Source organism: Ammospiza caudacuta, chromosome 5, assembly GCF_027887145.1.
Source record: "Ammospiza caudacuta isolate bAmmCau1 chromosome 5, bAmmCau1.pri, whole genome shotgun sequence".
NCBI lineage: Eukaryota > Metazoa > Chordata > Aves > Passeriformes > Passerellidae > Ammospiza > Ammospiza caudacuta.
In genome coordinates, this window is record NC_080597.1 from 73,909,714 (window position 1) to 73,937,242 (window position 27,529).

The 27,529-nt window shown below is 43.0% G+C and overlaps 1 protein-coding gene across 1 annotated transcript; it reads right to left on the bottom strand.

Annotated features, from left to right (window-relative positions):
• Window positions 1–390: 390 nt before the first annotated feature.
• Window positions 391–27,367, bottom strand: ITIH2 (inter-alpha-trypsin inhibitor heavy chain 2). Its single transcript, XM_058805499.1, has 21 exons — window positions 27,142–27,367; window positions 25,486–25,560; window positions 19,947–19,982; window positions 19,061–19,233; window positions 17,442–17,546; window positions 16,965–17,127; window positions 16,363–16,470; window positions 15,362–15,490; window positions 14,591–14,707; window positions 13,235–13,403; window positions 11,499–11,624; window positions 10,350–10,531; window positions 8,852–9,037; window positions 7,761–7,900; window positions 7,375–7,547; window positions 6,196–6,330; window positions 4,404–4,517; window positions 3,172–3,370; window positions 2,574–2,746; window positions 1,599–1,710; window positions 391–730 (listed from the first exon to the last, which is right to left on the bottom strand). Exons 1-21 carry the CDS (start codon window positions 27,223–27,225, stop codon window positions 583–585), a joined length of 2,847 nt encoding a protein of 948 aa, XP_058661482.1. The 5' UTR covers window positions 27,226–27,367; the 3' UTR covers window positions 391–582.
• Between the last annotated feature and the right edge of the window lie 162 nt (window positions 27,368–27,529).

Genomic DNA, 27,529 nt, shown 5'->3' on the forward strand with positions numbered 1-27,529 from the left:
TCCTGGCTAATATAGCAGCAACAATTATTGCAAGGACCCTCCTTATCACTGGTTAATCCATCTTTAAATACTGGAAACTACTCATAACACCCATTCCAGACCCATGTTCCTTCCCTGTTAAATTTCCTTTACTTATTGCACATCCTTCTTTTTGCCCAGTCCAACATTGTATGAACTTGTATTTTCTCCAGCAGTCTGGAAACAAAGGTGTAAGTATTAAATACATATTAAATGTTATATTAATACAAAATAAATCTGGTCATTTGTGTTACCCACACTGCAGGAGCCACAACACTGTTACACCTCTACTATGAAATGGAGATTAGAAAACAGTAGAAATTTTTAATGGAGTTGACAGCCCATTAAATCAGACACAGCAAGAGGAAGACACCTCCTCCAACCCTTTATTACAGATTGAATTTCTCAGCAGAAAAGGGAGTTTACATGTCTTTGAAACCTCAATAAAACAAAACAAACAGTGGTGGGGTCACCTCCAGTCACCCTGGTGTGACAGCTGCTGCTCGGAGGAGTTGTTTGGGCATGAAGGAGCAGATGGGAACGTTTTGTACTAAACTGGAGCATTCAGGGTTTCTTCATGAAGCTGTAGAGGTGGGGGACCAGGTAATCCCTGTAGTGGCCATCTATGAAGCCTTTGCCACTGTTGTGCACAAACCAGCACAGCACGTCCGTCCCCAGCACACGGTCTGTCCTGTAGTCCTTCTGCACACCCCTGCAGGGACAGGACACCCAAAGGAGGGTCAAACATGGCAAAGAGACACGGAGAGATCCTGCTCTGTCAGAACCCAGGACATCCCTCTGGCTGTCCTGGATGGCTCGAGACCCTGGCAAGGGGGCTCAGAGACCTTGGCACAGAGCCCAAGGCACCTTTTCCATGGTCTTGACCCATGGAAAAAATTACCAACCTTATATGAGGATCGGCAAGCCACAAAAGTTTAAGTAGAATGATAGTGAATTTATCACCAGGTGAAAATGTAGAATTTTGGGGTTTTTTAAATGGGGGTCCAGGAGGCAAGATGGAGGAATCTGGGCATGTCCAGTCTTTCTCCTTCTTCTTCTTGGCCTACATCTTCTGCTGTGATGTTGGCACTTTTGGATTGGTTTAGAGTAGAGACAGACTCTCTACATAGGTGATAGGTATTGGGAAATTATTGTAAATAACATACACATAGTTTTTAGTATAAAAAGATAACACCACCCCAAGGGTGGCCAGAGTGCCTCTGTCTGTCCTGCTGAGCAGACCTCGGCAGGCCAGAGAAGGAATATTACAGATAAGAAATAATAAAAACCTTGAGAATGAGAATAGAAGAATCCTGACTCTTTCTTTGACTGCTGGGCTGGGTAAAAGAGACTTTCTAACACATCTTGGGGTCTCTCTGACCAGCAGAAATTCTGTGACTGCTCAATATTGCTACTGTGGGGAGAGGTGTCTTCCACCAGCAGGAAGTGGAAATAACCACAAAATGCAATTAATTTTACAGTTCTGTGAGCTCATGGGCCTATTCTGGAGGGTTCCAGGCTGGGCAGCTCCAAGGACAGAACTGATTTAGAAAGAGAGCAATAAAGCACATGAATCCTACCTGGTAACAGTGAGCTTGTTGCCCTTCACTTCCATGATGGCTTGTGGTTTCTCTGGAGCTTGCCCAGGTGTTTGGTGGTGGATTGACACTTCTGGTTCAGACACAAACTGACCTGGTCAGGGAGAGTTTAAAGCTGTTTGTGTGCCCCGACCTTTGAAGCTCCATGTCAGCTGCTGCCAGACACTTTTGGAACATCAAACCAGCTCCAGCAGGCAAACCAATCCTGCATGGACCATGGGGTACTGTCTCTAGATAATCAGGAAAACAACCTCTGCTCCTCAAAAGGAGTTCTGCATGGGTCCAGGACTCAGAAGGTACATTTGTCTTGTAAAATGAGGTTTTGTTTTATACCACTCCCAGAAAAGGCTGTCATTTAGGGAGGAGCTGATTACAGATGTTTGCACATAAATCTCCTCAGAAAGTTTTGAGGAGTTTGTTTCGGTCTTTTTATTTTCAACATGCAGCAGTTTAGCCAGCCAGGGAAGGTCCTGTCTCAGTGACACCAAATCTAGTCAGGTTTGTTTTGAAAACACCCTCCCCAGCTGGAATAAGGAATAATCTCCTGGTCCCTGATGTTCCACTATGTCCTTGGGCCTTCCAGAACACTACAGGAATTGCCCTACTCTCTTTTTGAATGATCTCCACAGCTTTTCCATCAGGACACAGTCACCAACAAATTGACAGCATGAAGGTGTGCCAGGAGATGTTTAGGCTGGATATTGGGAAAAGGTTCTTCACTCAGGGGGTGGAAGAGGCTCCCCAGGAAGTGATCACTGCACTAAATGAGAGTTAAGGAGCATTTGGAAAATGCTGTCAGGTAGAGGATGGGATTCTTGGGAGCTGGACTCCTTGTGGGTCCCTTCCAACTCAGGATATTTTTATGCCTGTGACTCTGTAAAATTCCCTCCAAGATCTAGCAAAACCCCTTCCTAGTGCTCCACCATTCCCACTGCCTGGCCCCCACCCAGCCCTTACCTATCAGCCCGTGGGCTGCAGGAGAGAACTGGTTTTCTGGGGGAATGTAGATCCCCAGGAAATCAACATTCACGGGGTGTTTCTTCCACACACGGTGCAGCAAAACCATGAAGGACATCTCCTTCCCCACAGTGATGGTAACGTTGCTTTCTCTCTTCACAGATATGAGGAGTCTGGAAGAGAGGGACCAAAAGGGCAGGGTCAGTTCATCTGCCCACACAACAGCTCCCAACCCTTGAGATTCACCCATCCAGAACAATCCCACAGGGATGGCAGGTATGTCAGAGGATCCATTAAAAGCCCTGAGCCTTGGGAGTGGTACCGAGAGTTCTGGCAGGACAGTGCCTAATAAACAAACACTTCACCCCCATGTTGGGGCAACCTAATTTCCCCTACAAATTTAAGCTCTTTCTGCAGTGAATACAGATTTTGGATGTGGTGCTGTTGCCTAAACAGTGCTCTAGGGTGTCCAGCATGGCTGAGAGCTGTTAACCTGCAGGGAAAACTCTCCTGGATGACGTGAGTCAAGGCATGGCAGGAACCCTGAGCATATCTCAAACAGAATTAGGTGGGAGCAGGTGAAAAATGCTCGACTCACTGTTTGCGGATGACGTGCCCCGTGTCAGCCCAGCTCAGTGTGATGGCATATGAGCCATCCTTCAGCGTGATCTTTTCCGTGCTTATCTCCACTTTCAGGCCTTTCTTTTGGAAATAAAACCCAATCTTGCCAAAGTATGTGTTGAGTTTCTTATTCTCTGCTTTCTTGGCCCCGACGAGCTGCCCATTGACCACAACTCCTGTGAAGAGCAGAGAAGGAAACGTTGCATCAGTCTTGGAGCACTGCCTGGAGATTTGGAGTTCTGATCTCAACAGGGAGCACCATGAGATCAACAGAAACAGGAATCCCTCTGACCCCGTTTTTCTCATTTTTCCAGCCAAGAGAAGAGATAATTTATTAAATTGCCTCCTGATGCTACTGTTCACCCCTTAGCACAATAATTTGGTGGGAATTGCTGTTAGATCTTGCTGGGATGGGAGCAAAACCCCTTCAGGTGTAGTGTAAGGGGTGCATAGGACTAGAGGAAGTGGCCTCAGGTTGTGCCATAGGAGGTTTAGATTGGATGTTAGGGAAAGTTTCTTCACTAAAAGGCTGGTCATTGGAACAGGCTGCCCAGGGAAATGGTGGTCACCATCCCTGAAAATGTTCAAAAATCCTGTGGATGTGATGCTTGGGGGACACATTTTCCTGGTGGGGTTGGCAGTGCTGGGTTAAAACTTGGACTTGATCATCTTTATGGTCTTTGCCAACTCCAACTGTCCTGTTATTCCATGATCTTGGCTCCTTTCCCTGTGTTTGGCCACCCTCACAGTGAAAGGGTTTTCCCCAGTAGCTCACTTCTACTCTGAGTTTCACCTTGTTTCTGCAGCCTCTTGTCCCTTAGCTGTGCACCTTGGAGATGTGCAAGGTTTCACTTCACCTGCTGATCACATGGTTAAGAGCACCAACCATGGATCCACCACTTCTTTTCTTAAGCTTGACCAAACCCAGCTGCCTCAGCCTCTCTGTCCTCTGCTCCAGCCCCAAATTCATCTTGATGGCCACCACTGAATTCAACCCAGTTTTTCAACATCTCTCTTGTACTGGCAAGATCCAAACTGGACACGATGGTCCAGATGTGGAGGGAAACAACCATTTTCCTCAGCTTGCTGCTCACACTCCTGCCAGCACACAGTCCCCCCTGTGGGCAATTCCCCTGGTGCTTCCAAACACCTTTCAGAACCAAAAGAAAAAGGTTGTGCCGTAAAATAAGCCACGTTTTACTCCCTTACCAGTGCCAGGGTCAGAAACCAAGTTTAGGATCTTCCCAGGCTCCGAGTTGATGTTGAAGCAGATGTTCTTTTGGCTCTTGGGCAGGTGTATGGTGAAATGTGGGTCATTGTCCACTGAAACACACAAACAAACAATTGTGAGAAGCAGGTCAGCACCTGCACTGGAAGGGAGAGACACAAAAGCTTTTCAAAAGGATTTTGAAGCACTTTTTGGGGTTCCTCATAGTAAATTGAGGTCTCTTTCCACCCTAAGTTCTCAGATGCTCCTCACAACAGGCTCTCAGACATTTCCCCCTCATACAATTCCCTGGTTTAAGGGAAGGAAGCGACATTCCTGGTTTGAGAGCTGCCAAATGCAGTGATGCCAGGTTAAAACACATCCTGCCTACTAATCCCACTGAGGAATACAATCCAGGACAGCTTCTCACAGTATATTTAACAACCTGTAAAAAATCACTTGTTTTTAAAATTTTAAAAGTTTAATAGTAATAAAATGGTTATAAAAATAGTAATACAATTAGAGTAATAATAATTTGGACAATTTGGATTAGGATAATATGAGACAATAGAGACAGAAAGTTACAGATGTCCGGGTACCTTTTCCGGCAAAATAAGCCCAAAAAAGGACCCACGTTAACAGAGGATTAACCCTTAAGAGCAATAACCTGTTGCATATTCACACACTTCATACATGATGCATAAATTCCATTCAAACACAGGATTCTGTCTGGTCAGTGTCAGCTTCTTCCTCTGAATCCCAACAGAGCCTTTGAGGCAGTAAGAAGTTCATTTCTCCTGATAATGGGGCAATAATTTTTTTTTTCTCTGAAAGATTCAGGTGTCCTGTGGCTGCTGTCTCACTGCGAGTCCTTTCTTTAAAAAAAGTATCCTACATAGCACAGTTTCTATTTTAACATTTTTTATAACCTAAAACTATATTTAACAGACTACTTAAGAGATGTAATACAGCATTACTTTCTAACACAACACATAGAATATTCATTTGAATATTTGCGAAAAGCCAACCATAAAATACATGCATTTTTCACACAACCTGATAGGATTGGGCCCCTCAGAAATTCATATACCCCAGCTCCTGCTGGGTTGGTGGTGTCTGGCATTTCCCTGTGCTGAGAAGGAGTTTGAGAGCTCTTTGTGAAATCACTACATAAATACACACATCTCACAGAGAGTTATTGTAGCAACACTGTGTTTATGGGCAGTGGTTCTCACAGCTGGCTTGCTCAAATAAACTGCCACTAAACTGGGGCAAAGGCCCAAGAGTTAACAGGAGCCATCAGTCACCAGTGCACTCAGAGATTTTTATCTGCCACAGAACATTTATCTGCCATTTACAACAGCAGTAACTCCACAATAGCTTTCATCTGTCATTTACAATGGAGGCAACTTTGCTACTGCAGAGAAGCTGAAGTTAAGCTCAGCAAACAGCCCCAGCCTCTGGGAAGCACACATGAGGAGCTTATGAGGTCACTTTAGATCCTATTAGCATCCAAAATAGTTTCATCCTTGTAGCTTACAGCATATTTTTACAGGTTCATCTATTCTAAACCAAAATTACTCCATGATTTATAAAGAAAAAGCTTGGGTTGGAAGAACCTTAAAGAGTATCTTGTTCCAAGCCCCTTGCCAGGGACAGGGACACCTTCCATTAGACCAGGCTGCTCAAATCCCATCCAGCCCAGCCTGAAACACTTCAGGGATGGTGGTGAGTGATTAGGGGATGAGTGTTGATGTGTCTGGTGCTCCTGGTAGAGAAATGCTGTGGTTTTACCTCTGTTGATTGTCAGAGAGGACGTAGGTGAGCCCCTTTGCTCAGGCATGAAGCTGACTGGCACAGCTGTGACATTGGCCCAGGGTGGGATCCCTTTGTTGTTATTGGGTGCATTTGGAGTTAATCCCAGGGTTCCTGTTAGAAAACAGTCACAATTAGGGTTCTGTTACTGCTGACATGTTTAACAGTGTAAGTTTTAGAACATCTGCAGTAGATCAAAGGTTGATGTTGTTATACCAATATAAAGCAGGTGCAACACCATTTACAATGAATTTGTGTAATGTCGTAAAGTTGGATTTGCTCCAGAGTCTTCACCAATGAAATATGACTTAAGAGGGTAGATAGCTCACCATAAGTTAGCAGTGACAAAATGGAGTCTGGCTTTTTATTTCTCATTCATGAGAGCAGCTCCCACTTTAGCAAAGCCTCCAATGTAAGGCTTGAAGTGTTTCGCCAATAAAAAAAGCTGACTTTTAAAAACTTGGCACATGGTAAAATCTGACTTGGGTCCTGAATTTGAGGTGCCTGAAAAAAGACAGGACTCTTTCTGCATGCTCTGGGATGACCCATGTGAATAAAGATTTCAGAGAAGTGCAATAATTTAATATCTGTGACCATGTTCTTCCTTCCATGATGGAGACAAAGTAACATGATGGGCAAAGTAACTAGTCCTGTCTCTCTCCCATTCAGTTCATAAAGCAACATGATCTTAAACAATCCATGAAACTTGGTTTGTTTGATGTGCTGGGCTGACACTCACATCTGCTGACCCTGCTGTGAAGAGGAGTAAGAGGAAAGAGGAGTTATCATATTATTGCAAAGCTCCCATACCTTCTCAGTGATTTCTGATGGGCACCTCCTCACAGCACAGCCAACAAACTCCAAGTCACTCCTCACCCAGCTAACCCAGTCTTTTATAGCACTTATCCTTATTGGACACCGTTGTGGCCTGTTAAGGGCAGGCCTGTTCCCAGTCTTTGGTGATTCTACAGCTGCAACTCCTCAGGAGTGACATTACCTTCTGCACTGTCTTTATTTGCTTACATTCTATCCCCCCACAGAGCTGGGGGATTGCACAGGTTACATCTCTGCTAGCATCTTTTCCTTGTGTCCCTAATTCAGACCAGAGGCTGTTTCACACAACATGAGAGACAGTCATGGTCAGAGTGAGACACTGACCTGGGCAGCAGCCCTTCCTGGGGTCTTTGGGCTGGTCTGCCAGCATTATCTCATCCTTCTCAGCATTCTCTATCAGCATGGCCGTGAAGGGGGTGACGATGTGATGGTCCAGAGACATCTGCAGGATGGATTTGGTGATGTTCCTCTTCAAAGCTGCAGTGGGGGCTGAGTTTCTGGGAGGAAACAGAAGCAGAACTCCTGGTCAGCAGGTCTACAGGGCAGCTGCCATGGCAGTGGCATGGAAGGGTCACAGAGCCAAGAGGAAAGGCTGAGGGGATTAATCCTGAGCTGTTCCATGGCTCTCACTCAGGCTCCATAAGGTGAATCTCCACCATTTCATTCCCTCAGCCCCACATCCAGGCCTGTTTGAGCACATTGCTCCTCACCTCTCTGCCATCATCTGGTTGACAGTCAGATAGGCCCACAGCTTCCTGGTGAAGTCAGGATCTGCATATTTGTCCTTCTTCATGAATCCATCCAGCTCTTCAACATCTCTCAGGGTTTCCAAGACGAGCTCTGCGTTTGCCTGTGCAAAGAGAGAAAAAGATAAAGGATGGGAGCCAGGAGAATGGGGTGCCTGGAATTCCCCTCTTGGTTGGGGTTAAGGACCCACTCTGGCCCTGCCTGTGGTCAGTTCCAGATCAGAAAGTCCCAGCACTGTTGGCCTGACTGCAATGGAGAAGGAAGGTGTAGCAGGAGATCCTTCTGCTAAAGGCACTTCTGTGGTAGTGGATTAAAGTAGTTCAAGGAGCCCAAGAGGTGCTACCTCATGCCAGAAGAGGCTCTTGACAGAGCTCTGTAATCCTCTCCTCAGGCTTTTTCACATCCAGTTCCACTGAAGAACACCAACCACACTCTACTTTCTCACACAGGCCCTTGGACTGCACTGTACTTTGGCAGGAAAAATACTGAATATGTTTGAGTTTTTCCAACAGCTGACAAATGATAACTCCTAAGCTCTGTAAGAGTGCAGATAATTCTGTTCCTCCTCAGAAAGAAGGGTCTCAATGTAATATTCCCATCCCACCCCACTCCACCTGGAAAAGCAGACCTGAAAACATAGGGAAAGGCTCATCACACATAATATACACACATCAAAGGGCAGTGCTAGGACTTGATATGCTGTAGATCCACCACCTTGAACTCCCTGATGGTGGAAAGTTCAGTCATGAAAGGAGTTATTTTAGGGGATCACTCCTGCATCTCCACAAAGCATGAAGGAAAATCCATACTTTTGTCTGGATTTAATCTTTTTGGTACATTTATCAGCAACAAGTTCCTCTGGCAAGCTGCAGGCTGCAGGAAGTGGCTGTGCTCGAAGCTATTGTGAAACACTGTCGGAAAAACCTCCCCATCCAGACGCCAAGAGGACAAAACCCTCGACTGGGCATTAACCTTCAGCAGAGACACTGCCCACAGGAGGGAATGGAGCAGCCCAAACGCCCTGGGCAGGTGTCCCAGGGACACCTTCACTCACTGCAGTCGCGGTGACGATGCTCTCCAGGTGCTGCAGGTTCTCTGTGTCCACCTTCCCGGCCACCACGATCTCTGAGCCACCAAAGTAGTTGTGGAAGCTGCTCTGGGTGACGTCTGACACTGACTCCTGGGGGTAGTTGAACTGAATCTTCCTCAGGAGCGGGGTGGAGACCTGGTTGTAGAAATTCTGAGGGGGAAGGAGGCAGAGAAGTGAGTTTGAAGTGATTCTTTTGCAAGGCCACTCTTACTGAAAGGACAGCAGGTGACAAAACCTGGAGCCCTAATGAGCAAGAGGGAATTTCTGTCACCATCATATTTGCCCAGGATTCTCCTCCTGGGAAGCTGAGAAGCCTTGGAGAAAAAGGAAAACAATATTATCTCATTTGCTTCTCCTGTGTTTTGCTGCTTTGGAACGTGTTTGGAGATTGTTTATCCAACATGTGAATTGTTTTTACTTAATGACCAATCACGATCAGGCTATGTCAGGACTCTGGAAGAGAAAGTCATGAGTTTTGACTCTCATTCTTTGTGGACTTCTGTCTTCTGCCTGTATCCTTTCTCTATTCTTTAGTATAGTTTTAGTATAGCATAATATAATATAATATAATATAATATAATATAATATAATATAATATAATATAATATAATATAATATAATATGTAATATAATGTAATATAATGTAATATAATGTAATATAATGTAATATAATGTAATATAATGTAATATAATTACATAAAATAATAAATTAGCCTTCTAAGAACATGGAGTCAGATTCATTATTTCCTCCTTCATCCTGGGGACCCAGCAAATACCACAAATTTCCTCATCTCATTGAATGCAGACTTCTTCATACTTGGCACACTTTTAAGGGGGTACAGCAAGAATATCTGGTCCAAGTCTTGTGAAAGTCAAAGGATGGTCAGAAGTCCATGGGTTAAGTTGTTCTCAGACCTAAAAGTCTTGAGCACAGATGTGTGTGGGCCTGAATCCCTCCTCAAGATGGTCAGCTTTGGGCTATTGCATAAAACACACAGCTACTCTTCCACCTAATTTTTGTATAGATGGTGAAATCAGGGAACAGTAACAGTATAAGGGTGTCAGAGTTTGATCAGCAGCAATTCCTGTTCACTGATTTGGAGCCAGAGGTAGAGTTGACTTTTTCTTGCACTGGCTAAGTCTGGATTATCATTGAGCATTTATATGTAGGGTTTTTGTTAGGGATGAAATGGCCTAAAGTAATATCCAGGCCTTAATTTTAATTCAGAAAGTATCTTTTTATAGTCAAGGATGTTTTATAGAATATTAATCCCACACAGGGAAGGAAAGTATGTGTTATAGATATTACTAAAACTGTATCTAGGACCACTTGAGCTGAAATATGATTGATACCTTGCAGGACTCTCCAGAAAAAATGATGGGTTTTGAGAACTTCTTGCTAGTGGAGCTACAGCTGTGAACAGAACAGGAGAGTTTCAGAGGCAATGAGGCAGAAACTCACCTTCATTTGGAGAGAAGTCTCCTGATTTCCAAAAATCCTGTGGGCCATGCCGCGGTTGTCGGTTGCGATCCTCTGCAGGAAATCGTAATCCACATCAAACCCAATCCCGAGGCAGAAGAGAGAGAACTCATCCTTGATGCTCTGCTTCACATTCTTCTGGATGGTTGTCAGCTTCAGCTCACCTTGGAGACACAGAAAGGGTGACATTCACCTGAGCAACAGCAAAGTCTCCATCAAGGTGAGCGCGTTCCTGCTCTCCCTGTGTCTCTGGTTCTCTCTGGATATCAGGGAAATCCAAGCTCAGTGCCAGATTTCCATTGCCTACAGCAACATTTGAGCTTCTCCTGGATAGAGATTAACAAAGTGTTTGCACTGAAGACAATCCTTTTTGACACTTTTTAAAAATATGATGGTTTTTTCATTGTACATCCAGGGCTCTTAGTCTCTTTCAGTCCTAGAGGGATTTGAAATTTTAGAACATCTGGAGTTCTCCCAAAATTAGTGATTCAAGATCTCTCCAAATTGAGCCATCGCCATGAAGACTTTATTGTGTTTCTCATACTTAAGATGTTTAAAACATTTAGACTTATTTTAAATGGCAGGATTTTTGGACCTGACATCTTCAAGTCAGCAATTGCTTTGACCTGTACCAAATCCAATTCAAATTAATTTGCTTTCTTCTCTCTTTTCCTGCTTTTGATGTTATGCTTGTGACTGCATAGATCTGTGTGGGCTAAGCTCATAGGAAGTGGAAATTGTTGTAAAATGACAGGATCATAGAATGGCTTGTGTTGAAAAGAACTTCAAAGCTCATCCAGTTCCAACCCCCCTGCTATAGGCAGGGACACTTTCCACTAGTCCAGGTTGCTCAAAACCCCAATTTCTCTGAGGTTGTTTTGATCACCTATCCTACAGGACTTGTGCACTTCTGTAAATTGCAAAAAAATCAACCTGCATAACAAGCTGCTCATCTTTTGAAACCTTCTGTGCAAAGCCCCATGGCACTTCTAGCACTTGGCAAATGGGCAGCAGAAGGCATTGGAAGAAAGATGAATGGAATTTTTTAAACTTACTGCCAAATTGTCTACTTGTTGCTTTTCTCAGGCTTACCCCACCAGCCTTTCTTCTCACCCAAAGCAGGATCCTTACCTACTGTTGGGTCTCCATCAGATACCAGTACAATCATGGAAACTGAGTTTGGGTCCAGCATGCCTAAACTTTTGGCTTCGTTCAGGATGAAAGTGGCTCGGAGAAGAGCTTCATTGATATTTGTGCCTGTCAAAGACACAATGAAGAAAACAAGTTTTTTATTCTCGTTGAATCCAGATCAGTTCTAAGATTCTAGTGGAGTTAAGAGTCAGTTAAGTTAAAAAACCCTCCTTTCTGATGTTTAGGTACACCTTTCTGCACTCTGGTTCCCTTTTTCATCCCAGGCTATCACCTTCATGAGGATCCCCCACTCCCCCTCACTAATTCCAGTGTGACCATTTGTGGCGTTGGGAACTCCTTGGTGTGGGAAGAATTACTGGGTTTGCAGGGAGGTGATTGAATGAGAGCATGGAAAAACTTCCTGTTCTGGCCATCAGCCCATTCCTTGGACAAGAAGAGCTGTATGTTTGCTGAGCTTATCTAAGGTTTGATTTGTGACACAGAAGGAGCAGAGTAAGAAATCAGGATGAGAGGAACAGAAATCTGAAGGCTGAGCAGTCAGAAAATAGGTAATTTTTTTTTGTCAAGAAAGAAATAAGTCAGCAGCTCCAGAGACAAGATAATAAAATGCTGCATTTAGAGTGGCTTTGCTGGATGGGAGCTGATCTCTAAGCTTATCTGTCAATTCTTTTGGGGTAACAGTCACTCATATAAAGAGCTTGGTTTCCTATTTCCAACACAGTGATGATTTTGGACAAGTCCCTAACTTCATGTTCATTGTAGTGAAAACTTCTGGAGATGAAGGTGCCACAGCACCAGAAGCCTCTGACTTTTGGGAAAATCTCTCCACACTACTGATGCACAAATAACTGAATAACAAATCCAGAACTGCACTTCAGAGAGTGGCAGATTAAAATCATCGTAAACTCATTCCAAAGACCTGTGCAGATGAAAAAGGCATCTGTCCTTGTTTATCAGACAGGGAATGAAGGCACAAAGAGGATAAACAGTTTGCACACATGGCATTTAGTAGCTCATTGAATCTTTAAGGTTGGAAATGACCTCTCAGATAGAGCCCAACCATTAACCCCAGTCCACCACTAAACCACGTCCTTAAATTCCTGCAGCTGTTTCTTGTAGGATTTGTGGTCCAGCCCTTTCCCCAGCTTTGTTTCCTTCTCTGACATGCTCCAGCCCCTCAATGTCCTTCCTGCTGAGAGGGGCCCAAAACTGAGCATGGGACAGGTGTGGGCTCACCATGCCCAGCACAGGGAGGGTCACCAGCTGGTCCTGCTGGCCACGCAAGTGCTGATCCCTGCCAGGACACCATTGGCTTTCCTGGCCACTGGGCACACTGCTGGCTCATGTTCAGCTGGCTGCCAGCCCAGGAAAAATTATTGTGGTTCCCTGCTTAGGGAATATTTCATCTGCCTGTTCATCCAGGCCTATGAGATGGACTTCATCTTTCAGTGGTGTTTGGGATCTCTGAGGTGGGAGGTAAGATAGATTAAGGCAGCTGTTCTGTGGTCTGTGTTCTATCTGCCACAGAAGGAAATGCCATCCCATCCCCTAATACAATAAACTGCAATTCTTCTGCTCTTCTTTTAAGCATGCTTTTTCTCTTTTAGGAATCAGACACTTTTTTTAGGAATACTCTGACAGCCTGAAGGCTGTCTGAGCCACCCATTCCTGTGACATACAACTTCTGTGAGCACCCTGCAACCAAAACCTCATACCCCCGTTGGGATGGATTGCCTGGATGTACTTCTTGGCATCTTCCACCTGTGCTGGGGTGGCTGAGACCAGATTGTCCCTCCAGCAGCGGACGTTGTGGTTGAAGTCGATCAGGGAGAACTGGTCAGCAGCACGGAGCTCACTCAGGATTGCTTTCATGGCCTCAATGGTCTGGGAGAAGTTTAAGAGAAGACAGGTTATGCTTCCTGCTTATGAAAGCCTCTTCTTAACTTGTGACCACAGGAAAATATAAGCCTGTGAGCAATAAGCACATGAGCACTGAAATCCGAGTTAGAATCTGCTATCCAAATCTCTCTTTTAAATTCTTTTTTGCACTTCTTGCATAATGTCGAAATTTTCACCGAAGAAACGCAGAATAATTGCAATTAGGAAGGATAAATTCATGGCTCAACTTTCTTTACTCCTGCTAACACAAGGTGAAGTGAAAGGAAGAAACATTTGGGGTTCAGGAGAGAGGAACTGCTGGGCTCAGCTCAGGAGACTTAGCTCTGTCTGCAAGGCAGTCGTTTCAGGCTGGCTAACATCTCTTTGAAGATGTGTAATTTAAACAAGTGACAATTAACCTGAATCCCAGTCTTGCAGCACTGATTTCCCCAAGGAAGCAATCTGCCAAGCCTTACTATTGTGCTCTGAAGGAAATTCAAATACACCTGGATGATCCCCAGCTAATGTTTGTCCATTCAGTCCTTAAAACCCTTCAGTGACACACGATATACAATTTCCCAAACTCACTCAGACCTACAGGGTTTTCCCTAATATCTGAGATAAACTTCTCCTGCTGCAAATCCATCTGATTCCATCTTATTCTACCCTGTCTGGGCATGAAAGTCAGTTGATGAGTTTCCCCTTCAGAAAAATTGTTTGCATATTTGGAGGCTGATTATCTTTCTTGAAGCATTTTCTCTTGCAGACTAAAATATCTTATTTTAACATTTTTTCCCCTTTATGGGTTATGTTGTCTAAACAATCCTTAGTGGTCTTCAGAGGGCTGTCAACAATTCATCCATGTTTGGAAAGCAGGGATGGAGTATCCCCATTGAGACTTTCCCAGGATTCAGTATGGAGCATTAGAGAAAAAGGGGGTCAGAGCCTTTGCAAAATATCTCGTGATCTGTCCTTTAAAATTTAAATTTAGAGTTAAAATCTGGCACCACCTCTTCCTTAAAACATGGAAAAAGCATTATAAATAATGGGGTAAAATCATGGAGTCCCTGGTTCCAAATAGTCTCCAAATTAAACTGCTAATTTTACATGCCAGTGTGGTACAGAAGTGCATGGTAAAGCACATGGGGAAAGTTGGCAGGACATTCATTTTGCAACAGAGGTCAAACACTTACCTGTTTCATTTTTAGTCCCCACATGGAGCCACTGACATCTATAACAAATAAAATGTTTTTGGGCAGTGGATCAAGATTTTCCGGAGCAAAGAAGTGAATAAAATAGCCATTAAAAATCTGTAAAATAAAATAAAAAAATCACTATAGAAATGAGCTATAGCAAAGATTTCAGAAAACTCAAGACAGTGACAGAGCATAAAATTCTTATTTTTCTCACTGAGTTAATTATTTTTCCCTTTTGTCTCTTTCTCTTCTTTATTGGCCAGTTCTAACTTTCATCTCTGCATGTCTCTGCAGCCTTACACAATTTTTACTAAATAAAGGCAGAGCCTGGTTCTCAAACAACTTCTATACCCTAGCACAGGGAGGAATGAAAAAAGCTTTGAAAAAGACTGTTCTGCCTGTAATAATTCAACCTCATAACTCAGCTTCATGTTAACATAAAAATAGTGATGTTCTGGTCGTCTCCTTGTGATGTATTGGTACAACATCCAATGACTCCATCCTCTGATTCTACATTAAATCACCAGAGTGCTGCCAGGTATAAAGACACTGGCTTTTGGACATGACAGGAATCTTCTCCTGCTGTATGTAAGCCCATGTCTTAGTCATAAATTAAATAAATCCATTCTGCCCACTTAAAATCCCTCTGTTCTTTCAATTGGATACAGAGCTTGTCCTCATGCTTATTTCCCTGAAGGATGAAGTTTAGCACAGTTTGCGAAGGACAGCAATTCCTTTATTCACAGCTCTCTGAGCAGCCACACTTACTTCCAGCTCTCCCCCCGTGGTCTCTCTGTTCACATCGTACTGCACCACAAAATTTCCATCCACGGCCGTGGACGAGCACTTGGGGCATTTTCTCTGCTGATCCATTGTTGGCTTGAAGGAAACGTGAGCCTTGGGATGAGGAGAGACCATCAGTCACGGAGGTGCTGTGGGAGAGGGGGTGCTTGGCACAAAGAGGCTCCACATCTTCATGAATTGTCTGATTTTCACTGATTTCATGCTTTCATTATTTGTGGAAAATGGACTTTGTCACTTCAGAAGAAAAACAGCACTGAGGTTTGCCTGGATTTGTTGATTCAGTTGTAGCAAATGTGACACAAATCACACGACCCATCTACAGCACCAAGAATTTCAACTAGAGCTGGGCAAACCATTTCTATTAAGCAACACACTGGGTTTTATTAACATTTTCCTAGTTGAAACTATCCACAATTTTATCAACATTTTTAATAGGTTTCTAATTGACTTCCCCCCCCCAGACAAAGAGGATTGCCATTTGTCTGTGAATTGAGTAGTAGGAAATATTTTCATTAGTCATGTGACTGATTATGCAGACTTTATGGCATTTTTTTCTGTTTTAACTGGATAACTTGAAATTACCTGAGAAGACAAGACTTAATATAGACACATAGTACCTCTGAAATAATTTGCTAAACAAGAAATGGAGGTGAATTTGAATGTCAGGAAACAATACTGCCTGGCATATTACTGTGGAATTAAAGACAGATTTTGGCCCATTTTTGCAGGTACAAAAAATTGCCAGGACTGTGCAGAGTAAGCATGAAAACTGAAGATTCTGTGTTTTTTTCCAGTCTGTGACAGGTTACCTTTTTATCTCCCTTGAAGATTTTGTGTTTTTTCCAGTCTGTGACTGGTTACCTTTTTCTCTCCCTTGAAGATATTGTGTTTTTTCTAGTCTGTGACTGGTTACCTTTTTCTCTCCCTTGAAGATTTTGTGTTTTTTCCAGTCTGTGACTGGTTACCTTTTTCTCTCCCTTGGAGATGGTGGTGATTCCATTGAAGTGATCTCCAAGTGAATTAGGAACGTGCACATAGCGCAGTCCCTGTGGCTCAATGATGCGGACATCCACCTAAGGGCAGGAAGGGAGGACATTTATTTTGGAGAGCTTTCCCATCCCTGGAAGTGCTCAAGGCCAAGTTGGACCAGGTTTTGGAGCAGCCTGGTCTAGTGAGGAACAAATGTGTCCTGTCCCCAGTTGTAAATACAGCTGAGAGTCTCCTGAATCGTGACTGGCTCACGTCAGGACTAAACAAGCTTTGACATTTTTATACTCTTGTGTAAACTGGACTGAAGGAAAACAAACAGTACTTGCTGTTTATTTGGAACAGCGCTTTTCACAAAAACCCCAACTTCACGAGGTAGTGTCCTGTGAGAGCTGATGATCTCTCCAGAGCCAAGATTTGTCTTAGAATCACAGAATGGTTCGGGATGGAAGGGATCCTAAAGTTCATCCAGTTCCAAGCCCCCTGCCATGGACAGGAACACCTCCCTGAAAACTGTGGGTGCTTTCTCAGCAAGAATTCACCTGTGGGGCTCTTCCCACACACCCCAGCTCTGCCTCACCTCCAAGTGCTTGGCCAGGCGTCCTGGCTTCACAGAGATGACGTGCTCGTAGGAGCTCAGCTTCCTTCGGATCATTTCGTGGTAGTGAAGCTGGAACTGGATCCTCATTCCTGGGGGCACATTCACTTCGGTTTGGAAGTTTTCCATGTCCAAGGCATTGCTCCTGAAAAATCAGCTATGGGGTTATTTTGAGGAAATACAAGGAGAAGGAAAAGCTTTGAGCTTTGGTTTAGATTGAGGGTTTTGATTCTAACTGTGGCCTCTGTCAGGGAGCAGCATGTGGCTGCTAGCATGGGACGTTTTAGCAAGCTGAAAGCTGAAACACAGTAAAATCCATGACAATTAAATAGCAGAGTTGCTGTAAGTAAGCATTTTCCTTTGCAGGATTCCCCCTCATCTATCCCCTCCTGGGATGGGTCATCTCAGCTCTCCTGTGAGTAAATTCAGTACAAAACCCATATACCAGAGTGTTTATACCTGACTATTCCAGCAGCTTTGCCTTTGGCTTTTGCTTGAGCATACATTTTTCTGGCTTCAGATTTTTCCCGAATATGGCTGGTAAATGTGATACCATTGATATCCCTAGGAGAGAGAAACACAGTCAGCTTGCAAAAGAAACAACTTTACAATCGAGGACTGTTTCTTCAGTTTACATCAGTGAAATCTAAGCTGGTGGGAAATGAAATAACAAGGTTCTTACTTAACCCCAAAGTAATGAATTCTGATTTTCACTAGAGCTCTATCTTTTTCCCTACCTGATTTTTATTTCAAGTAGCCAGCACCATTGTGCTCTGAGGAGGAGGATCTGCTCTCCTCCAGCTCCTCCACACTTTCCCCATGCTTTGGGCAGGGAAGGCAGCTCCTGATGCCATGGATTGTTTGGGACATGGATCAGGACATCTCCTGACCAGCAACCTGGCTGCTGCCTCTCTGAATGGAAACTGAACCAGGCCAGTTTCTGCTCAGTGAGGGCTCTGATTTGGGTCTCTCTCCTTTGATTTGGCAAGGCTTAGTCTGTTTGAGACTTTTGTCCATTTTTGTTGACATTGACCAATGGCTCAATAATTACTGGGGAGGAGGACCTGGACAGACAGGCAGACTGATGCATGAACCTCCTGAGAAAGTCTGTAAAATTTACACTGAACCTGGAAAATAAGGACAGCTTTTTTGGTTTACAAATACTTCCTTCCCATCCCATTGAATGCTTCCAGAAGATGAGGCTGATACCTTAATTTTAATTGGGCCTTGGGACTTCACAGAGACATGAGTAGTTATGTATTGTTATAAAGTTGTTTGCTGTATGAATATGACACTATGACAATTAGTTTCAAAGGTGAAGAGTTTAAGATATTAAAGTCTGTGTTAAAGTATTAAAGTCTGTATTAAAAACTTTCTGGTACAGAGTTCTAAGGTTCTGTGTAGGAACAGTGGCAGTAGTGGTAATAGTTGTTCTCTGGTGTAGAGTCTGATGTTTTTAGTAGTAGTAGGAACTATTGTTTTTTTCTTTTTCTTTCTTCTCTATTTCTTCTTGTTGCTCTTTTTTCTAATACAGGGGGATTTTTATACATAAAACAACTAATTAGCTAAAAGTACGATTCTAAAATATTCTTTCTAAACTAATCTAAATTAATTTTAATGTGTGAAAGTAGTGTTATTTTTACTTTAAAAATTATGTATATAATATTATTTATTTATGTAATTATATTACTTGTTTTCTTAGTTGAAATTTAACTTGATTTATTTATTTATTTATGTGAATAGTTCTATTTATTTATGCATATAGTTCTATCAATCTTAGAGATGTAAGTAAAGCTCTGTTATGTTTTTGTTATGTTTGGAGTTAAGTTATTGAACTTTAAACTTAGCCTTAGGGCCTTTACTAGTTAACACAGTTTTTAAAGGTACTTAAAATGTATTTCTACTTATTTAAAATTATAACTTATATTTCTATTTACATAAAATTAGACTTATACTTTTAATTCATATTTATGGGGTTTAATAAATCTTTTTTTTTTAAAGGTTTTAATTAACTCTTGTGTTCATCTCTCTCTCTGAGGAACCCAGAGAGGCTTGTACCCCTCCTGACCCCTACTTACATGGTAAAGTTGTCAATGAAGGCTCCTTTGGGCACTTGCACGTCAAACACGATGGGCTGGGGCCTCCTGGCATTGTTCACCATCTTGGCCTGGATCATGGTGTTGGCCAGCCTGGATGTGATGGTGGATTGCACCTTGTAGCTGTACAGACCTACCTTGTCGTCATCCTCCACCTGCATTTGACAAAACCGCTCCGTAAATTCAGGGCATGACTGGAAAAAATGCCCTAGAGGAAAATATCAACCGTTTTTGTAGTCTCAGTGCTACTTTTTAATTGCTGGCAGCTGGAGGGGGTATGGGCCCAAGTTCAGGACATCTCCATGTTTTACCTGGAAATCGTGGCAGGATATTCACATGAATATAGTTCATTATAACATTTCAGCTGAAAGAAGGTATTTTTTAAACTGCAAGGTTTTCCTTGCTTTTTACCATGCAACCAGTCCTTGGAATGACTCTAAGAGTGCAATCCAGCATGGTCAGCTACACAGTAATCCTGAACATCATACGATGATGAGGAGAGAGCTCACATTTTCCATAGAAGTCCCAAATAGAGGAGACTTGAAGCACTGGTTACTGACTTAGTGTTGTAAATTGTTAAACCACAGCAGGGGGATAACAGTATTTAAGTGTTTTATTAAGACATTGTCTTTTTCTAATCTGTTTTGATGCTTATTTCTTCACCTTTATCATACCCTTTTCCTTCCAAGAGCAGATGCATCAATAGTGTTGTGCAAACAGCACCCTGTTTAAAGAAAATAGGTTAATACCCAACCAGCAGTAAAAACAAGGAACTGAACAAACAGAGGGATTGATTTCCAAAAAAAATGGTTAACCAGAAAAACACTTTGTTCAGTAATATTTACCATAGAGGGATAAAAATACTCACCAGATCTCCATCATACCCCCAGTCAGACGTGCTCCGCTGGAAAAGAGAAACATGGAGGGGACATTTCAGCAAAGCTAAAGCACTGACTGGCTGTTTCAAGGCAGGGATCAGTGTCTAAAAGTTGTTTTCTAAGATTATGAATCATAAAACAAGGAATTACAGAACTATTTGGTTTGGGAAAGACATCGAAGATCAAGTCCAACCATTAACCCAACACTGCCACAAAACATTTACATGCTTTTTTGAATGCGTCCATCAATAGTGACTCCAACACCTCCATGGGAAACCTGTTCCAATTTTTGACAACCTTTTCATTGAGGAACTGCTCCCTAATATCCAACCTAAACCTCTCCTGGCACAACCTGAGGCCATTCCCTCTTGTCCTGTCCCCGTTCCTGGGAGCAGAGCCTGATCCCCCCTGGCTGTCCCCTCCTGTCAGGGGCTGTGCAGAGCCACAGGGGCCCCCTGAGCCTCCTTTGCTCCAGGCTGAGCCCCTTCCCAGCTCCATCAGCTGCTCCTCCTCAGACTTGTGCTCCAAACCCTTTCCCAGTTCCACTGCCCTTCTCTGGACATGAACGAGAATTAATTTGAACTCCCAAAGTGTGAATATTCCTTTTGTCTCATTTCATGTATTTCTACGTGGGATGTTGGAGCATGTGATTTCCCAGCTGTGCCTCAGAACCTATCATAAACAGGACAGCTTTCTTCCTCTGCCTTTTATTTTATTTTTAAAGAAAACATTCTCTTTTAGAAAAACATTCTTCCTGAAAGCAAATCATGCTGGCAGAAAGTCATCCTCAAACACCCTTGTTTTTAACAGAAAAGTTCTCTTTGTTTTTCTATGAAAAGTGAAAAAACCCTCAAACTCCAGACTTATTTAGCTCACTTTGTAGCCAGTTACATTAGAAAATATTTATGTATTATATGCAATATGTATAAATTAAAAAAAACATTGTGTAATCAATATTACATTTACATGCTTGTGCCTATGGAAATTTGTTATGCATGGATTACTTAGAAGAAATTGCTCATTAATGGTTGTGGTTTTCCCCCTGCCCTATGATTTGCTCCGTTTGGAAATTTCTATGTCTATGCTGACATCTTGTGGCCATTCAAATAATTCTCTTTAATTCCCAAAAAATCTCCCCCACATAATGGATGTTTCTATTAATCCCCTGAAAGGGAACTTGCCTCACCTAGATGCAACTTTTTAATGCAGAGATCTGCTTTTGAGTTATCATCACACCTAGGCCAGCTCAGCTCTCCAGGGTCAAGAGGACCCAAAACCACAGAAGATGCTCATGAAAACATCATTTAATCCCATGGTGCACTGGAAGATTGCTCTGCAGTTGTTAAATTCACTTGAAGCTATTAATTAATTTTGAATTATTTTCACTTGAATTAATTTTCTGTTCTAGAGAAATGTTGTGCTGTATAAGAGATGATGATGTCATAGCAAGTTCCTGTTAAAGATGATTTTAAGGACCCTTTAAAGGCAGATGGAGAGGATTTCTCCCTGCCTGATAACAAATGCAGGTTTTCATTTTCTGGCTCTAAAGGCTCTACCTGAACCATTCAGAGTGGGATTTCAGGATATGGAAGTTTATGGCTCTCTAGAGACCCTCTGCAGACTGATCCTGTCACACCCCACAAAATTCATGCACAGTGAATTGGATTTCCACACCTGATAAAGGACCAGGCCATGAAGAGTGATTTTTGGCCCCACACATACCCTTGGCACAGGGAACATCATCGGCTTGAATACAAATTAAGATTAAACCAACATTAACTGAAACAAATTTAATTTTGGAAAGATGAAGACCAAGACCTTAGAACACAGGGGTTTTGTTTTATTGGGGTACTTTTCTGGTTCTCAGCTTAGGGCTCCTGACCCACTTTAGGAATGGTGGTTAAAGCTTTCAGGATGCCCAGCTTTCCCTCCTGATAGTTTTTGGTGGTGAAGAAGGGGTATCTGAAGGAGAGGGAGCTTATCAGTGCACATGTAGTGACTGCCAGGGATGTTGTTAGAGATCAGACGTGGCCTGGGCCAGCCATACCCCTGGGAACCCAGAGGCTGCGGAGGCCAGGAGGACAGAGCTGTACCTTCATCTTCAGGCACCTGAGCCCCAGAATCATGGAAACACAGAATCACAGAATGGTTTGAGTTGGAAGGAACCCTAAAGATCCTTTAGTTCCACCTCCCTTGCCATGGCCAGGGACAGTTTCCACAAAATCAGGTTACTCCAAGCGCCATGCAATCTGGCCTTGAAGATCCTGCTTCAGGTCTGAGGATCTGCCGATGCGATTATTGAGATCAGGGACTTCTGTGGGACCTGAGACAATTTCCAGCATGAGGACTCATGGCTGATCCTGGCTTTTAAACCACATCCAGACCTGCTGATCACTGCACAAAAACAGGATCTTGAGCCACATCTCATGCATGCCAAATTGCTAATCTGAATGAAGACAATGTGAGCCTCAGGAACTGTTTGAAGGACAGATGCTGGGCTCTGTCTTCATGTACTGAGATGCATCTTCTCCTGAAACCTGTGCAGGACATGGATATTCAACCCTTCACAGCGATCTTTGTTGACATCATTATGCATGGATATTGCAGCTATTTAGTAAAATAAGGAGAGCACAATCACAGATGTTCTGCACTTGACAGAAATTGCTTTTCTACTGGGGCATGAAAAATGTTGAAAAGCAGATGCCCCACAGGAGAAACCGGAAAGAAGAAGTGATCTGCAAGTGCCCAAGGCCAGGTTGGACAGGGCTTAGAGCAGCCTGGGACACTGGAAGGTGTCCCTGCCCATGGGAGGAGAATGGAATTAGATGATCTTTCAGCTCCCTTCCAACCCAAACCACTCCATGTTTCTCTGATCTACCTGGAATGCCCTTCCAGTTCTTTGAGGTGCTGTTCCCTCATAATTCAGCTATTTTCCTGTAATTCCCTAAGCAGTTTTTAACACTCTCCAAATCCATTGCAGCCTCTTCACACTCCTTTCAGGGGATCCTCACTGTGAGGTGCAAGAAGAGAAATTCCAGACCTAAGGCAGATTGTCTTCACAGTGCTGCAGATGGATCCTTGTCTGTTTGGTTCCATTTACACCCTGGCAGCTGGAAGAGTCTCCAACCAGCTGATTTAGGGGAAATTCTTCAGTGTGAGGGTGGTGAGGTCCTGGAAGAAGATATCCAGAGAAGCTGTGGCTGCCCCATCCCTGGAAGTGTTCCATGTTGGGTGGGGTGTGACAGTGGTCACAGGGGTCTTTGGATGAGGGAAGAGACGAGGATTTGACTCTATATTTCAGAAGGCTGATTTATTATTTTGTGATATTTATATTACATTATAACTATAGTAAAAAGAATAGAAAGAAAGGTTTCCTCTCAGAAAGCTAGCTAAGAATAGAATAGAAAAGAATGATAACAAAAGGCAGCTCTCTCAGACTCTGTCTGAGATAGCTCGGCCTTGATTGGCCATTAATTATGAACATCTAAGATGTGCCAATCAAAAATCTACCTGATGCATTCTACAGCAGCAGATAACCATTGTTTACATTTTGTTTCTGAAGCCTCAGCTTCTCAGAAGAGAAAAAGAAAAACCTAAGAAAAGATTCTCACTAAAAGATGTCTACGACAGTGGGGCTTGGAGCACCCTGGGATAGTAGAAGGTGTGGAAGGTGTGGGAGGTGTTCCTGCCCATGGCAGGGAGGTTGGAATAAGATGAGCTTTAAAATCCCTTCCAACCCAAACCATGCTGTGATTCTATCATTCCATCCTATCTCTTTCCATAAATCTTTCCTGTGCTGCTTCTCTTGGAGGGGACACCAGGTAGGCAGAAAAGGAAAAAGGTGAGATCTCACCCACCCCTGGACAGGCAGAGACCAGGACCCAGGCCTGGGCAATGTGCTGCAGAACATCCCAGCTCACAGGGTGCCTCACAGGTCTGGACACTTTATCTATCTCCCAAACAGAGATAAGAGCTGTGCACCGCCATATAGATGTTCACAAGGTCAGCTGCATTCCAGCCCATGGAAAATTCTGCTGCTGTGGTCACGAGGACCATGGACCCACCTGAGGCACAGCATTTCAGGAATTACTCAGGGGCAAAATAGCAGAATACCTTATCTGTTTCCAGGAAACCATCCTCTGTGTTTGGAGCCAATCAATAGGGTCTGCAGGGAGCTCTGTTCCCTCATTGCCAATGGGCTGGTGAGCTCTTTGCAGGAAAGCATGGTGCTGAAAAAATAATTTGGGAGACAGCCTTCCTGTGGTGATGAACAGGAAATAACTGTGTGCCTGCTGCTGTCTCAAGATGACTTGCACAGTTCAGTTTAATCTAATTTATTATATTTTATTGTGGCTCAACTAATACAAGAGTATTTGAGATCTTAGTTTCACTGGTTTGCAAAGATTTATTTGATAGGTAAAGGATAGCAAATAATTTATGGGATTAAAAGTAGTAACTGGTATAATGAAACCAGTGGTACAATTGTAAATTACTGCATGCATATGTCTGTGCCTCTGTCTACCCAGAAATTTTGGGAACAGAGGCAACACAATACATATGGCACTGATAGAGACATATTGGAAAGAAATGATACCTTGAAGAAGTGCAGCTAGGAAGGATTTCTGTTTGGATCATGATTCAACTATTTAAATACTGGACTGGCAAGTGTGACAGGGCTTGATTCATACTCATGCTAAAATCTGCCTTTCCTTCCACTGCTATGCAGGCTTTAGGTATCAAAAAGTTCCATCCAAAGCCTTAGGATAAAGGAAAATCAGGTTTGTCTCTGTGTGATTTCAAAGACTGGGAAATCCAACATTACTCAAGAGGATCTTTCTTTTTCACTCATTGAACAAGCTCAAGAAAAGCAGCACCAGAGCTTGGTGGAGGACAAGGTCCACTCTGATCCTCATTTCTTTCATGCAGTGTAATGAAAAATTTAATACATTCAAACAACTGATTTCATGAGTATTATAATTAATTGCTACCAAGTAAAACACAGAAAAACTCTTGCAATACTGCTCTAAATGTTTCTGTCTCCCAAGCCAACAGACTAAAATAATCTGCAACCCATCAGTGTGCTGCAAACAAATTTTCTTCCCAGGTCTCAGATGGCCCCAGCTCATCACTGAGTGTCACTCTTTGACCAGAGTTAAATATGAATACATGGACTGAATGTTCACAGCCTGCACTTGCCAGTGCCTGAAGTCCTTTTCCACGTTCTCATGGAAAAACCTCACCTGTTTCAATGGGATGGGATTTTCCCCAGACATGAAGTTAGACAAGTATGTCCATTTTTTATCACCTCAGGAGCACAGAGACAGGGCAAAGCCTTGCTGTGCTTAAGGGAGAGCAGCAGTTCTTGTCCCAACCAGAGATATGGAAGTCTCAGTGCCAGATAAATGCCTAAAAAACCATCTGGTCCCACATGATTTCACTCTCACAGCCCTGGAGATGGGAAAAGACACCTGGAGAAAGCCCCCAGGCATTCTGGCCTCTCTCCTCTTTGAAGCATTTCTGGTACTGTACCTGGTACCTGCCGTTTCTGGCCCTGGGGCTCGAGGGAAACCCATCCATTTCCAGATCAATCAGGTTTTCCACTTCCTAGAGGAGGCAGAAGAAGAAAGAGTTGCTGCTGCCTTACCGTTTGATTTATCACTTGATTTATTATTGATTAGCACTTTACAGGAGAGTTCCAAAGGGAATTTACCTCCCCTGGATGCTAATGGGGAGCACAAACCATCTCAGACCAAAACCCTCGCACATTCAGTTTCCCTCAGTGGCCAACCAGCTCTGTGAACTCCTGTAAAATCACAACCTTTACCATCCCTTCACAGCCTTTCCTTCTGAAACAAGGAGTAATATTTAACATAAAGTGACCACAAAGAGCAAGAGGCAGATGATTATCATCAGGATGGGTCTAACCATGGAAATTACAGCATTTCAGACACTGATATCACTCAAATAGTGAGATGGGAATCTCACTCACTCAGAAGTTCAGAGAATTTCTGCTCAAACCAGTAGAAATTGTCTCTGGTTTTACACCAATACACCTGAGAACTAAATTTCCCCCAATGACAGCAGAAGAACATCAGGTCTTTTCCAAGTGCAAAGCTGCACTGATTCATTTACAAGTGTGGGTCACACCACAGCAACAGTCTTAATTAAATTTTGTTATGAGTTTAATTTATAGAAGAAGTTTAAGTGCATGAGTTCCTTTCCAGCTTATGTGATAGCATAGCCAGAAAGGTTTGCACAAAATTAATTTAAATTGTTTAAGCATACTGATGTTAAATTGATAAGGCATCTACAATGAGAAAGAAACACAGGTCTGGAATATTTTTCCTGGGAATTACAAACCCAGTTTTAAAATCTCATTGAGTCAAGAAAAAAGCCATAAAAATAAAGAAAAATAGGATATCCAGCTCAGTGAAGACTTTTATTGATCCTGCAAAGGAAAAGAAAGCCTCACGACATCCCTGCTGACTTCACAGAAATATTTCAAAACTACAACGTGGAAATGGGTGTAGACACCAAATCTAAGTTCACCTGAGCCTGGGGGTTTAAATTTAGACTCAGTTTCAGAGTCAAAGCCATAACTATACTTCTTCTCATCATTGTATTATCCTAATAACTGATGGTCTCTTTCATAAATTCTCTCATCCCTCTGCTGAGGAATGTAAAGTCATTAGGATATTCACTCTATATTTGAATTCCTGTTAACAAAAACCCAATTCCATACAAAGCTTTGCTGAAGTTCACAGAGGTTCCATTTACAAAGTTGTCTAGGTGCCCTGTTTCTGCTTAGTCCAGGGAAACAGGGTGTAAAATATGCTGAAGATCTGAGTACAGAAGCCCACTTAAATGCTTAAAGGTTAAAACCACACCAGAGAAGGCAACACTGAAGTAAGAATATGAAACTGCTTGGACTGAAATTTGGACTTATGCTCTCACTCTCCATTTAATAATATTAAATAGTAATAATAATAAGATTTAATAATATTAAATAAAACATTACAAATGACAAATGAAGACCAATTATCAGAAATATTTACAGCTGAAAGTAGAAGTACAGCTAAAAGTAGAAGAGAATTGTGAAGCAGTGACCCAGTTCTGCTCCCATTGCTGCTTCTATCCAGAGTTCAGCAGGGAAGGGAGAGCTGGGCCCTGCCCCCAAATACTCACATCTGGGATGTCCCCAATCACCAGCTCAAAGCTCCTGACTCCAGAAATGAGGAACAAAACCAAGAAGCTGCTCAGATTCTTCATTTTCTTCCCTCTTGCTTCCTCCTGAGAGCAGCTCACTCAGGTACAGGCGCAAGTTCTTCCCTTCTCTGAGACAAGTTCAAGGAAACTGCCCAGGTTTGTGCAGCATTTTGAGCAAAGTTCTGAAATGCTGACTTTGTTTAGGCCGTGGGTAAATATTAGCCTTGCAACACAAGCCTGAGCTGTGGTGCCTGAGCAAGGGTTATCCAAACAGAGTCCTCGCTCGATAACAGCCCTGCCTTGGATAGGCTCCCTCCTTGCTTTTGTGATGTTTGACTAATTTCCCGCTAGGCACAGAGCTTGCAGT

Bases quoted from the DNA above. Each gene is read 5' to 3' on its own strand.
- ITIH2 (XM_058805499.1), bottom strand. From the start codon at position 27,225: ATGAAGAATCTGAGCAGCTTCTTGGTTTTGTTCCTCATTTCTGGAGTC. The intron at 19,983-25,485 runs GTACAGTACCAG...TCTCTTTTCCAG, and splicing joins CCAGAAACGGCAGGTACCAG to CGGAGCACGTCTGACTGGGG. The intron at 9,038-10,349 runs GTGAGTTTCTGC...CTTCCCCCTCAG, and splicing joins AGACTTCTCTCCAAATGAAG to AATTTCTACAACCAGGTCTC.